The following is a 15,261-nucleotide window of genomic DNA, read 5'->3' as shown; positions in this document are numbered from 1 at the left end:
CATTTGAGAAATTATTGCCTAATTTGCGTTGCACATACAGTCAGATTACATAAGGTTAGGTGACAACAAACAATGGATAGAACTGTCAATAGCACTTGAAAAACTTCCGATACATGCAGCTGCGTCCTGTGCCCAGCGATAATGTTTTAAAATTAAAAAGGTTTGCGGTCACTGACCAAGTGAAACAAAAAGAAAGACGTTTCGGGACCCATACGGGTTCCTTGTTCACTACTATGCCACTGCTCGTCTTGTCCGCCTCATTGTTCACCTCATTGGCTTCATTGTAAAAAGTGGTAAAGCTCATTTTTGTAAGTGGGATTGGTAGCAACATTGTCATAGCAACCATGCCTAGTCTGGCATTGTGCACAGAGTTGACGTGTGGAACGCTGACAGCATATGTTGACGCAACTTCTTGTTTGATGCTGAATCATGACAACCCAGCAACGCCAACTCATTTGCATGGTGCACGAGTGCTGCAGAGGCAAGGCAAGAAATGAAATGCAAGACAAGACAAGAAATGCCTGGGGACTGGGTGCGACAGAAACAGTAGAAGGAGCGTGGTCCAGCAATGTTCTCATCTATTCTTCAAGGGACACTAAAGCAAAAAAAAAAAGATTTCTTCTGTATTAGTATATAATAAACAAGTTTTGCGCCATGACCACACACAAGAAAGGAGACAACATTGGCACCCGTGTTGTCTCCTTATGTCTGTGGTCTTAGCGCAAAACTCGTTTATTATGTTGGATAACCAACTAGCCCAGCAGTTCACTCTTCTGTATTAGTAAATTACCCTTCTGCAGCTCTAAAACACCACTCTTGTCATGAAGAAGATAAGCCAGGAAGGATGCAACAAAGGAATGACGGGTGGCAACGGCTGCTTTGAAGTTCCCGCTCCAGCTCACTATGATGTCATGGATTTTGATGGCGTCTGCTAGAGCCTAGTTAATTCCTTATCAGTAAACATTGACTACATTGTGTTCTGAAGGAGCCAAAGATTGAATATAGAAAGCCCCAGGAACCTTTACTGAGACAACGTGACCAACCTACAAAATAACATACGTGAAATTTAGGACGTCACACTGACGCAGTAGTGTTGTGCTTTGGCGTGAGATTAAAGAAACGTAACTTTGACCTTCATTTTCTCTCCTGATAATCAACCTGCTATGAAAAAGAAGCAAGTAGTTTTCAAAGTATTCTTTTTGATTCTAAATTGATTTATCGTTTCTCCTTAGTGTCTCATTAAAAAAGAGAAAGAGACTTCATAGCCTCTCCTGTTGTGTTTCATTCTTCCATGTTTGTAGCACTGGTTCAAATAGCCTATGATTGTTGTGCATTCGTGTTGACTGACAGAGAAGAGGTTGGACATGCAGGAGTTGGCCGTGACAATGAGCCAGCAGCAGGTGGTGGCTGAGGTGCCAGACAAGGCACCAGTCAAGCTAAGTGACCTGGAGCTGGGCGCAGTACTGGGCAAAGGCGCCAATGCTGTTGTGTACAGTGGCCGCTGGAGGGCGCCTGTCAGCGGCCAGCCACCTCCAGTGACAACAGATGACGGCAAAGCTGCCAGTGCTCCTTTGCTCGCAGCTGCTGCCAAAGAGGCAGACTCAGGTAATTGAAGAAACCTGCTATTCAAGTGCTCCATGGTGTGGTGATACATATATGGTTGTCGTATATAGCTAGTTTTCTGCTAGACTTTGTTAAGAACAAAATCTTATGTGTAGACTAGCTAGCTAGGCAAGTTGTTACATATTAGAGAGTTTTAGAATAGGGGCCCCACACGTTTTGGGGCCCCAAAGAAATAGCGTCGAAGCTACTGCGCATGCGCGAGACGCAAACTGCGTTTGGGTTTTGCGTTGGGAACGCTATTTCACCGATTTAGCGGGAGCTTAAATAGCGTTCCCAAAAGCTTTGCGTCAACAAACATGGCGGCACCCATCGAAGCGATGGCTCTAACCTAGCACCAAACTGGGTTCGATTCGCGGTAATGCGTGAAGTTCGCAAGCTAGGAGAAGTGACTGCGGTTATCGCTTTCTCTCAACTAGCGTGTGTTATGAAGATTCATTTATTAGACGCCGCTGATTCCGAATTCGATTGTGGATTTTATGGCTCGTAGGCCTAACACGGCTAAGCTTGGCTGGTGAAGGCACGTAAAGTTGGTTTTGTTGCTCAAAACTAAGCACAACTAATTGTTTGTTGCTTGAAGAATAACCTCTAAATTGTATTTAAACGCGAATACACGCAAGTGGAAATTGCTATTCATATCATAAAATGGTATATTTTATTCAATTATTGTTAATCGTTTTTCTTAGACGCCGTAGTGGCGCTGTCAGCGCAAGACGCTATTCGCAAACGCAAAGCCCTATTCTAAAGCTCTTCACTCCTGCGTGCCCCAAAGCTAACACCCGCAAAGCTCTTTGGGGCCCCAAAATATTGGGGCCCCTATTCTAAAACTCTCTATTAACATGAAAGTGAAGGGCACAAACAACACAGTACATATAGCGAAACCTCGTTAAACCATAGTGGGTCGGAGCTTGGAAAAAGTACATACTAAACGGTAGTACTGCTTAACCAAAATAGCATGAGATCGCCCACTTACCTGTCAGAAATGGAACTCAGAGAGAGTGCAATGAAAGGGCAGAAACATGCAGTATTTATTCACTTAGTGCGACAAAAGTCTGCTGTTTTCATTTTAGTTTGATGCCATGGCAACCTAGCAGCGGCCTCTAACTTGCTGAAGCTGCTAGCCACCTTTTTCAGCCAGCCCCGTCTTCTCAGCAAACACTCACATGGCAGATTTCTCGTTGGCATTGCATATTCTCCGTGCACGGGTGCGGCAGCGCTGCAAAAGTCGCAGGGCGCATTTTCCATTGCGGGGTGCTGCTCTTGCTACTGTTGGGCCTGAATTGCTCGTGCTGTCGTTTTTCGTGTCGTCCTCATCACTGTCGTTAGGCGACATTTCGGCAACAACAGAGACAATGATGGCAAAAGGCCGAACCTCGTAGCTGACATCTTCTCGCTGTCACAGCAGCATTGCCGAGCAACTCCTTCGCATTCCAAAAGCCACACACCGTAGTCAACAGTAGATGCCTGGCATGTGCCAGCACCGACTTCTTCGTGCCACATTTGATAGCCCGAACGATGTCCAATTTTTCTTCTATGCTGAGCACCTGGTACTTCTTTTCCAAGTTTCGGCATGACGTGAGTCCTTGCTTGCATGACGCCGAAATGATGTTGATGTGGATTCATGCACAAATGCACAGGGTGCTTGGAGGTTGTTGTTCTGATCTCTGAGGCTTGTTGTTCTGAGGGGCCGCCCGATGGGGATGACACCCCGCTTTGATTGCGCTACGAAAAGTGGAAACACTATGCCGTAACCGGTACGTACGTAATAAGCTGGTACAGTTTATGCGGATACAAAACACATTACATTCAATGGCCGTGAGTCGGGGATTTCACTTTACTACTTTTAAAATGAAACTACTGTTTAAGCGGGTACGGTTTAACGAGGTTTTACTGTGGTAAGAATATCCTGTGTGGCTTAGCCATTGTACTTCTGAAATGAACTTTAGTTGCGATTCAGCACTCGTCTTCTTCCACTGTCCCTTGCCATTCACGCTGCTCACCTCCATGTAAACTCTTATTTATGTATAAGCTGCTTCCTCCGTTTTATACCATAAAGCAAACTTTCAAATGAAAAAAAAAAAGCTCTACTTTTAGTTGGGCTTTCTATGTAAGAAAGTTGCTTATATACAGGTAAAAGTGTGCAGAAAGGGAATAATGAAAGTGGACACAAGATAAATAGGTCTTTTTTATGAATTTTCGTAAAATTTTCTTGCTTCGTAAAGCCAACAATGCACCTCCTCGGACAGCCCAGCGGCGCCGACAAGGCTAGCTACGTTCGGCGGACCGAGAATTGTTAGTTGCTTCGCTGTCGCCTTCACGGTCTACTAGAAGCAAGAGAACTCCTGGAAAAGGGTGTTTTGTGCTGCTTTCTCCCGGGCCCCAGAAGTCGTCACACTCAATTGAGAGACGCAGCGGCTAGTTGCGGGGTCGGCTCTGAAATTAAGAGGTGCCTGTTTGGGTCAAGTGTGTCAACCCCTGTCTATGAGGACCTGCTCACCTCGGTGTGTTCAGTGAAACCAAAGTGCGAAAGTGAGTGTGTGAACCTTCCACCCCCCCAAAGGCGGGTCGACTACCATGACTTTAGACACTCCCATTGGACAAAGGCTGAATGGCAGTTTTCCCTCCTAGGGATCTAGGGAGGACAGAGGGTTTTTGAGTAGCCATTTGAGGCTGATTGGTGTGCTTTCTTTTTCAGTCATGCTAGAATGATGCACACTCTATATGAATATATATAGTCTTTGTATTCCAGGAAAAAATGTTGAAGCTTTTCCATATGTACTGCAAAAAAATGGGAGAAAAAGCGTTTTAACTGAAAGAAATCTGACCTGAAATTACAAAAAAATTTGACAGGCTCAAGTGTAGTTGACATCTACAGAAGGGAAAGCGCAGCGCAAATTATTACAGCACAAAATACTAATGCATAGCGAGCTGGCTGAGCTCAAGCAGCCCTGAGAAATGCGTTGTCATTTTTGCAGCCTCCGTTCATGCTTCTCGAATTCAGCCTGGGTCAGTAGATTCTTCAGGCGGGGCATTTGGGTGGGAAGTTCTCACATGCCCACTCAGTGAGAATCAAGGATCGTTCTGGCTACGCCAACACACATCAAATTGGTTGGGCCCAAGCAACCCAAAAGGTGCTTCGTTGTTTTCCTTATAGCACAGTGTTTTAAGACAGCGATGGGAAACCAAAACAGAATTTAGCTAGTGGCTGAGGCCAGAGTATCATGCCTCCAGAGCGAAACATGACTCATTTCATGCTGCCTGCAGCAGGGAACGGCAGCGTCCTTGAATTATTGCCTGTTAAAAGCGTGCAGTAGGCTACCAATGGCACTGTGCCACATGCACTGTGAAACCAGTTGGTGAAGATGCTTGTCACAATAGTTTGGTGGCGGCGATAGCTGTGAAAATGACATTTCATCACCTGCGATGAGATTTGTGGGTACTGGAAGAGAAAACAGAGTGTATTACAGCAGTATTGCGTGGACACGGGTAGTTAACACAGGTAAAAAGCTGTTGTGGCGGGTGCACACTGCTCTCAATCACACATGTCTCGCACCTTTTCTTGTTCACATGGGATCTAGTGTCCGGAAAATGCATCATACGATCCCAGTTTCGTGTTGTACTGAAGGTTGTTGCCGAAAGATTGTCAAAAAAGAAGCATAACTGAATGGGTAATTTTTTGTGTTCTTGATCTCAAACGTTGACACTGGGAAATCATATGGAATGGGATCGTGTCCACGAGGTTCTACTGTATTTTCATTTGTATTGCAGTTAAAAGAAAAGTATTTTATATAATTTGTCGTAGAATAGGTTGTTTTGGGGCCAATCAGCAATTTCAAACAACTCTCATGCAATGAAAATAATTTTGTGGCAATGCCATTTTGGGAATTCACTATCCACATCACTGCAATTATTCATTGTTTTTCTTGCTGACATTGCCTTTGAGGCAAAGGCTATTGGCCTGGTTCACCACATGGTTATGATTGCAAGACAACTGCTCGAATTCCAAAAGAGGTGGCATCAGCCGAGAATGTTGTGGCATAACATGGGTGATACTTGGCCAAGCAGTGGTCGGACGTCGGAAGTTCCTTGATTTTTGTGAATGCTGCTTCCTGTTCGTGCTGCCAAGGCCAGCTAGTATTCTTATTTAGAAGAGTGCGTATCGGTGCAGTAGTTTCCAAGACTTGTGGTATAAACCTGGCAAGATGATTTATCATCCCAAGTAGATGTCTGACACCTGCAAGGTCTGTGGGAGGTGCCATTGCATGGACTGCTTAAATCTTGCCAGGATCTGGCTTGATGCCTGGTGATAAGACAATGGCACCTATAAATGAAACATCGGAGACCCCAAAGCAACACTTCTCTTGGTTTAAAGTGATACCTGCAGATGCAAGACGAGTCAACACTTGCTCAAGCCTTGCGTCATGTTTCTGCTTGGTATGTCCAAACACAAAAACATCATCAATCATATTAACGACGCCGTTCTGACCTTCGAGAATCTGTGCCATTTGTTTTATGCGAAGCATATTACGAGAGCTCAACCCAGCTCCTCAGGCGCGGCGGTGTCGCCATGAAATCACGTGACACCGTGACGTCACGACAGAGGAGAAGTGGCTTTGGCTCAACTCTTGCAAGATGGGCTGGGTGGGAATCGAACCAGGGTCTCCGGAGTGTGGGACGGAGACGCTACCACTGAGCCACGAGTACGATGCTTCAAAGCGGTACAAAAGCGCCTCTAGTGAATGCGGTGTTGCCTTAGAAACGAGCTGTTTCTAAGGCGTGCGTCTCTTGCTCAGGCGCACATTTCGTTGCCGCGCCGAACGCTGCTTTGCTCGACGCTCACCGCGTCCAATGCGGGGCGCGTAGTCGCTGCCCTGTAGCCCATTGTCTTACACCCCTTGGCGGGTCGACGGGAACGCTGTCGCGTTCCACTCTTGAAGGCGAAGCAGTAATGCATGAGTTGTTTCTTCGTCTAGCCGAACCAAATATAGCCAAGCAACAGCAGTTCACCAGGCTAAACAGTGGTTCAACAACTAAAATAAAGGCTAGTATGCTTCGCATCCTGGGCTTAACCTTACCTAAGCCACAGTCATTTTTTTGAAAATACTCCAAGGCAGACGTGATACCAAAGGGCAGTCGGCAGAAACAATTGCGACCGACAGGTGTGATGAAAGTTGTCAGTTCATGACAATCTACTGACAACTTGACTTGGTGAAAGCCTGCAGTCACATCCAGCTTCGAAAAAACAGCTGCACCGCCAAGACCAAGTACTTGTTCAACTGTAGGCAGAATGTGACACTCTCTGAGAACCCACCTGGTTCAGTTGAGTGAGGTCAACAGACAGACGGTACTTTCCATTCTTCTTAGGTACCACTACCAAACCGGCACACCATGGAGTTGGTTTATGAATGCGACAAATGGCGTCATCGCCTTCAAGTTCCTTCAGTTCTTGCCGAACGATTTCATGCAGCGGGATAGGTAACCGTCGAGGGCACTGAGTGAGGTGGTACAGCGTCTTGCTTCAAGTGAATTATGTACTCATCTCGAAGTGTGCCGAGGCCACGGAACAGTTCAGCATGAAGTGTTGGCTCAGGAGTGTTCATAGCACCAAGGAATTTGATGATCTCAAGGGCCTAGATAACCGGTAGATCCAGTAATGGTACAGAAAGGGATTCAATTATGTAAAGATACTGAGAGCTTTTCTTCCCTTGCCAAAATAGATGTGCCAGATATCAGCCCTGTACACGAAGAGGTTGTGCTCTGGGTCCTGTCAAGACTGCACTAATGTCGAGCTCAGTCGGGACTCCAGGCAAGTCACTTGGGACTGCAGAAACCTTAGCTCCTGAGTCTACTTTGAATTTAGTTGGGTAATTGTTGACTGTGACATCCATGAACATGGCTTTGGCAGGTGACACCAGAGCATGCAGCTCTATGGCACTGAGTTTGCCGGCGAACGCAAAAATTTCAGACCGAGTTCCGTGCTGGGCACTCTGAGCACGCGTGAAATGCACGACCGCAGAAGGGACAAACTGTGGCTTTGTGGTAGCTCCGTTCCGACTTTGCGTCTGTTGAGCAAGCTGTTTTGACGTCAAGACACTGTCGCAAAGTGAACTTTCAAGCTCTTGCGGCATCAATATTGACTGCTGCATGCAAAGTAGCCTATGCAAGTGAGCGTTCCTTATCAGCGTTTTCGGGCTGACAAGCTTGCGTCCAAGCTTCTTTGAGAGAGAGCTTCGGGGAGTGGCACAGCTGGTCTGAGAGGCACTCATCCTGCAAGCCAACAATGAACCTGTCGCGAACCAAGCGTTCTTCTACTGCCGATGATGGGTAGTTGCATCGTTTTACTAACTTGCAGAGTTTGGCGTAAAATGTGTTGAATGCTTTCACCAGATAGTTGGATGCGTTTATGAAAGTGGGAGGACTCGTGGAGTTCATTAGCAGGGTGCACAAAGTGCTCGGTAAAGCATTTGACAACAGCGTTGTAGGACGCTAACAAGTCTGCATAGAGTGAAAGGGTGTCCAGGAGCGGACGAGCGTCTGGGCCCATGCAGTAAGAAGTGTACATACTTGGACGTCTTGCGAAGCTTTCTGTAGTCCAGAAGCAGTGGCATAATCTTTGAAGCAAGACCTCCATGAAGACCAACTTGCGAGTTAGAGAAGTCAAACGCTCTCGGTGGCTGAAGAGCGAGGCCTAGCCACTGAGTTGATTGGGTGCTTTCTTCGAGGGGCATTCTGTCGTTGACGGCTATTCAGAGACGGAAGTTTTTCAAACAGATCCCACTTCTGACACCATGTCACATGGCGTTCCTGTCAGGCCGTGCTGGCAGGCCACGAAGGCGTGGAGCATGCAAGACGACAAGCACACCCTTATAGAACCAAACACCAAGTGTTTTATTCTTCACGCGCCCCATAGCTCCTGCCCAGAGGGCAGCACTGGTCAGCTGATATGTGGCGACCACTACAATCTGGAGGTAAGAATGCAAGTGAAAAGCACATCTGTTCATGTAAATATGTGTCTGCCAGGCTGCCTATTTATTACAAATCGAAGCAAGGCTTAAACGTTCTCAAGAAGACTTCAGGTGATCAATGGTGGCTGAATAAGGGAAGCTGGCTTCTACGAGGGAAGTTGCCAGAGCAATGACCACTTCTTTTATCGGCTGGCTGCCGGGAACAAAGAGTCTGGAAGTGTTCAAAAGGAGGGACTAGCGAGATCTTAGATGTAGTGGTGATGAAAATAAAAGGATGGTAAAGAACTCTCTCATTAAGTGGGTGGTGTCATTCCTGTAGGCCTATTTTTTCTAGGAAACTGGAAGCATGCAGAAAAAGGCTTTGGGCAGTGCAAAAACAAGTTACAAATAAAAACTAATAAAATAAGTTGTATCAATAGAGTAAAATTTGTCAATAGAAAAACAGTTATCACTGCAAGAATATGCTTTGTACGTTGTTGAGATAAAAAAAAAAGGAACATTGACTAAGATAAAGCTAATAAAAAAAATATTCTAATATCAATGAAGGCTGATGATGAAATAAAGGTAAGGAATTAGTAAAAATAACATGCCTTGCAAGTACCCCTTAAGGCACTGCACACAATTGTGCATTCCAAGATAGTGCTCAAAAGCACTGATAAAAATACTGAATTGTTCAATCAGATGTTTTGAGACATGCGCCATACAAGTTTGTGTAATATGAGTGAAATGTTTAACTGAAGTAAGCTGGAAGGTAGGCAGCCGAAGGGGGGGGGTTGTTTGCTCTTGGTGTTAATGTGTCATTGTGTAGCAGGTTCTCCTCGTTCATTCTTTTCACAATGTTTTACTGTGGCCATATTTTTTTAAGTGGCTAAGTAGGTGCTTTTCATGCATACTATACAGGAAAAAGTTTATGTTCTTATACCTGACTTTCCTATGAGCCTTTACGTCAAGTCTGCATTCTGTAAACATGACAGAACTCGCTGAAGAACTGAAAATTCCTAAATCATTCTGTGACTGTACACTTTTCATGATTCTCTCCTTACTTCGTATAACTGTCTATACATTCACCATCGCAATCAATGGTTTGCCTTTCGGGCGAAACTGCAACTTTTTGTTCAGTGGATGCATGAGCCAGGCATCTACAGAATCATGTTCAATGAAACAATCGGATGTATCTCACTCATTGCAGCCATGTCTTGTCCTGTGGTGCATGCACTAGAATGCAGCACGAGAAGACCTCGTTCAATTTGTCGACTCGCACAGGGACAGCGATGCTGTTGATGCCAATGTAACTGAGCCCATCCTGACATGGAAAGTACACGGTGAACGGGTTATAAAAATGCTGAGAGGCCTAGAACTCAGCCTCGGCTGGTGCATTGCCATAGTGAAAGATGGCTGTAGCCGCATGGTGTCAGAGAGACGTGGTGCCGTGCCTGAAATTAAGTGGTGTGCCCCAAACACAGTTCACTCTCCATGCTTTAACAGTACACTCAATTTGTATTTATGCAAGTCATCGCACGTTTGAGCTGTCAGGAATGCAGTAGAGATTATGAAGGAGATAACTTCCTTTTCCACAAAGACAAAATGGTTTTCAAATTGTAGTGATGAAAGTGTAGTAATGTAGTGAAGCCAACAGACAATGAAACCAAGGAAAGCAAGGACTAATTGGGTAAAGCTTTGAACTGAAATGTAGAAGTAATGATCAGGAGAGAAAAGAAAGTTCATAATATTTTATACCCCATTTAGTTTTCGTGGTTTATCCTCTCTGGCTGCCAAATATTCCTGTTCATCAAATATTGGTTTTGACCACATTTGTTGACCTCTCCGGTTGGCGAGAGGCGTAGAGGGCTTTAGTCACGTAGCCAAGTGAGTGTCAAAACTGGATGACACTGCCGGGTCGTTCGACCCATCTCGTCTTGCAAAGGCCTTTAAGTTGGTGCCCAAGTCTGCTTTTCAGCCATTTGGTTTTCCCATGGGCACTTAAATGTAACCTTGCATACATTTTGCGCAGATATTGAGCAGACACAGAAAGAGGCATCAACAGCAACGGACTCTGCAGAGCCTGTGAAGCATATGCAAGGTGGGTGAAGTATCCTTTTTATTTGAATGAATATCTTGTCCTTATCTAAATAATAATATTGTTGCTTAGTGATGGAGGAAAAAGACAATGCTGAAGGAAGACGACAATCGGGGCACGGCCATGTGCATGCATGTTTAGTCAGCCAGCTTGACTATCTGTATACAGTTTGTTATACAATGTGCACATATTTACTGCATGCTACCAGTGCTAACATATGGGTCAGAAACTTGGAGGTCAACAAGGAAGCTCGAGAACAAGTGAAGGACCGTGGAAAGAGCAGTGGAACAAAATTTGTCAGGGGTAACAATGAGAAATACGAAGAGAGCAGCAGTGTGGCTGAGAGAGCAAACCGGGATAGCCGATATTCTAGTTGGCATTAAGAGAAAAAAATGGAGCTGGGCAGGCCATGTAATGCATAGTGTAGATAACTGGTGGACCATTAGACTTTCAGAATGAGTGCCAAGGGAAGAGAAGTGCAGTCAAGAACAGCGTAAAACTAGGCGGGGCTACGAAGTTGTGAAATTTGCAGGTGCAAGTCGGAATTGGCTAACGCAAGACATGGGTAATTGGAGATCGCAGGGAGAGGCCTTCGTCCTGCAGTGAACTTGAAGATAGGTTGCTGCTGATGATGCTATTTACTGCATTCCTTAATATATTGATGGAAATGCTCAGTATTGCGGCTGGCAATGAAGCTTCAGAGAGAATGTTGCACCACAGAATTAAGCCTCACATGCTGCAGACGTCACAGCATGTTAGTCTTTATGCTGTATTTTCGCGCAATGTCTTGCTTGGTGGGGCCTTCCTTATAAGCTTCTTTGAAGACCAACTTACGTCGCCAGGTCAAGCATGCTGTAAAAGCTGCCAGTAGCCATTATAAAACGTCACTACTACACTTAAAATCAGAAGCATGGAACTACACTTAAACCTCAATGTAACGAAATAGTTAAAATTGGCAATTTGCTTTGTTATATAGAAATTTTGTTCTATTGAAATTCAACCTTTAATGCAAATAAGTACAGTTGCTGATAGATATTTCTTACATGGGAAGGGGCCACAGAATTTTCCTAATTATCGGGCAATTGAAAAAAGCAAATTTGAATGAGGAAACAATTAATTTTTATAAATTTGGGAGCCGGCAAAGACTGATACAGTTTCGTGCCACATACATCAATGATATCTTCTCGGCGGTAAGAATTAAGTGAAGCCAACCTTGCTTTCATGTGCGCTCTGCCCCCGGGGCTGATGGCGTCGCCCGCATTGGGACAACGCTGTCAGGAAAAGTGCCAGTAGTGGTGAGCGAATGCTTTGTCTGCCTCTCGCTCCGACGGGTCACTGAAACTCAAGAGCACACAACCTCTAATAGTAAATGTGCCGCAAGACAATTTACATAGTCCTACACCATCTCAGCACGCCCACTCTTTGCATATGCAGCAGATTACCTCTAAAGCAGGGTGTGCAGCTGCATATGTGCTCAGCCATGTGCAGCCACGGCCGAGACAGAGAGGCGTGTCAACTTCTCCCGCCCTCTCACACGCGCTTGATCACGTTAGTGCGAGCTTGTTCCCCTCCCCCTCTTTCCCATTGCTCCCGTGGGATGGCATCACTTGTGAAGCCATCACCTTTTTTTCTCTCACCCTTGAACATTTCCACTCCCACCTAAAGCACACAGTGTGCTACGCGCGATAGGATCTTATCGCAGTTAGACTTTATACGGAACATGATGTGACTCCACTTCGGTGGTCGCTCTTTGTCGTGCAGCACATGATTTGAGAGGTGCATTAGCAAGCAGCCACACGTAATTCAATCATTTTACCATCTGTGTTGGCGGAAGTTTCTATCGTCTCGGCATTCCAGTGAAATTTTATTATATTGAAATAGCATACAAGCACACTTTGTTATATTGAGGTTCTAAATAGATGGGTAAATAGTTCCTTATATCAGGAATTTCATTGTGTTGAAGTTTGTTGTATCAAGGTTGAACTGCACCTGTGGAATAAAACCAATGTGGAGCTGACACACACTCAGTGAAAGACAAGGAAAAAAATGCACCAACAGGCTGGCATTAACTGAACAATCTTGCTGTTTCATGAGCTATGGCACTGCGGACATCTGTGATGGCGACGACACCAGTGTGGTATACAGGCCTGTCTTGGCAGTTGAAAAATTGCACAGTTTAATGTAAAAATTATGGTCACCTCAAGAGCTGACAAGACCAATTATTTAGGTATTCACGTGTCGTCCTTTTTACCTGTTTTAAGTGGCATCTCACAAGGGAGCGTATTAGGCCCATTTTTGTTCAAAGTCTGTATTAATGACATTGGTAATATTGATAATACCATAAAATTTGTGATATAGGTGGATGACACTAGTATGCGTCTATCAAGCCCAGATGCAGACAAATCAATTACTAGGTTCAATACATTACTACAACTATTTCTGTGGTCCAATAAAAATTTAATAATGGTTAACACAACAAAATCAAAAGTTATAATTTTCCATAAAATCATAAAAAATAAAAAATCCATCACAGCCACTTGCGTATGCCAGTCAGGAAATCAATATTGTCAGTGAACGCAAAATTCGTGGTGTCACCTTTTCTTGTCACCGGAGTTGGGATCAGCATATCACCAACGTGTGTAAAAAAAGGTTACTTCTATAGTTGGTGTACTTGCTTGCTGTCGACGTCTCCTCCCAACGCAGGTTAAGATACAGGTGTATCATGCCCTTTTCACACCAAACCTAATCTATTGCAATCTAGAGTGGGCGACTATGACTAAAGCAAACATTGTGAAAATTCAGCTTTTACAAAACAAGAATATTAGCCATGTAGCTAATCTCGATTATATGTTGTCAATAAGACCTGCATTAAATAAGTACCGTATTTGCACTGTTGAACACATGTATGCAATTCATATTTTCCGTTCTTTTTATTTTGCTTCTGATGTTTTCAAGTAGTTTTTAACAAATATTGCATGCTTAACACCTTGGATTCCTACTGCATATGCGAGAAACAGTGATATCTGGTATGTTCCAAAGTTTCGAAATAACTATAAACACCAAACATTGAACTACAGTTGAACCATACTTAACCAATATAAGCATGCTATAAATTTGCTGTTGCATGAACTACACATGTACTTTGTAAACACAGGTTAATAATATTGCTGTGTTCATGTTCTATCGTACTTGAAGTGTTATTGGCGAGGTGCTTACTTATTTTTCTTTTGTTACTTTACTTTATTTACACGTTATCTGAAAATCGAAAAATTTTATATTGTACTAGAAGTGTTTTCCTAAAATCTAAACACAAGAACTAATTTATGCAATAGTCAGTTTATTTGTTTGTGTTTTTTGAATTTATGTACAATTATCTCTGTTGTTGCCATCTGCCTTGTAAGGGTTTCCTGGCCTTGTCAAGCTGCTGCTAGCAGTTTTAGCCGGCAAACCTCTCCAGGAGGAGGAAAGAACTTTATTGTGTGCCCTGCGAGTTGGTGGGGAGGGCCAAAGGGCCCGCCTAGGTGACGGCCAGGAGTTCTTGGGTCCTGGCGGCATCCTCGGCCCGCTGTACGGCCCATAATTGATCTTCGAGGGCGGGGCTGAGCAGCGCGGCTTCCCAGCGCGTGCGAAGGCTGCTGCTAGAGACCGCGTTTTCTTTATTGCTATTTAGCCCTCGGCATTCCCATAATATATGCTCCAGAGTGGCTCTGGATTCACATGTTCTGCATTTGTCCGTAGGATATACATCCGGATATATGATGTGCGAGAGCGCAGGATTCGGGTACGTCCTAGTTTGTAACTGCCGCCATGCGACAGACTGCTTTTTTGTCAATTTTGCGTGAGGTCGCGGGAATATGCACCTCTGTAACCTATAATGTTTCGTAATGTCATTATATGTTGTCATTCTGTCCTCCCACTCCCACTCATTTACCGCACCGTCACGTCCGGAGGGTGTCGGGGCGTCACTTGCGACTGCAGCTCGGTCCGTAAGCCCTCGAGCCGCGTCATGTGCCGCCTCGTTGTTGCCGTCCCCCGCGAGGGTGTGAGCGGGTGTCCAGGTGATATATATCTTTCTTTTGTAATTTTGCCCTCCTGCAAGAAGAATTCGTAGTGCCTCCGGGGAGATTCGGCCGTTGGCAAAGTTTCTTATTGCCGTCTGAGAGTCGCTGACTATCACGGTTGCGTTAGTCTGAGCTGCTGCGAGCGCTATGGCTACTTCTTCAGCTATCTCGTTACTTGTGGTGCGTATCGTCGCGCATGTCTTGCACCGTTTATCCCTATCGATTATGGCTGCCGTAAATCCCCGTCTGCGACTGTATCGAGCCGCGTCTACGAACACTGCGTCCTTGTCGCTGCCGAATTTCTTCTGTATTTGCATCGCTCTGTTCTTTCTTCTGTCCTCATTGTGTTCTGGGTGCATGTTCTTTGGTAAGGGAGGTATTACCAATCTTTCCTTTGTATCTCTCGGGATGTCCACCTTGACACCATGCTGTGTGTGGTAACCTATGTCTAATCTCTCTAGGATGTGTCTGCCTGCTCTAGTCTTAGAGAGGCGTTCATATTGTGCCGTACATTGCGCTTCAATGAGCTCGTCTATAG

General features: G+C 44.9%; 1 protein-coding gene across 1 annotated transcript in view; it reads left to right on the top strand.

The window, feature by feature from the left end:
- Positions 1-15,261, top strand: part of LOC135897895 (serine/threonine-protein kinase Pink1, mitochondrial-like) — an 88,024-nt gene that overhangs the window by 15,369 nt on the left and 57,394 nt on the right. Inside the window, exons 2-3 of the mRNA XM_065426580.2 lie at positions 1,371-1,605; positions 10,597-10,665. Of these exons, the coding sequence (XP_065282652.1) occupies positions 1,371-1,605; positions 10,597-10,665 (304 nt within the window). The remainder of the gene's footprint in view (positions 1-1,370; positions 1,606-10,596; positions 10,666-15,261) is intronic.

The sequence above is a fragment of the Dermacentor albipictus genome, chromosome 2 (genome assembly GCF_038994185.2).
Source record: "Dermacentor albipictus isolate Rhodes 1998 colony chromosome 2, USDA_Dalb.pri_finalv2, whole genome shotgun sequence".
Classification (NCBI taxonomy): Eukaryota; Metazoa; Arthropoda; class Arachnida; order Ixodida; family Ixodidae; genus Dermacentor; species Dermacentor albipictus.
This window is presented reverse-complemented; position numbering and strand designations above follow the sequence as displayed.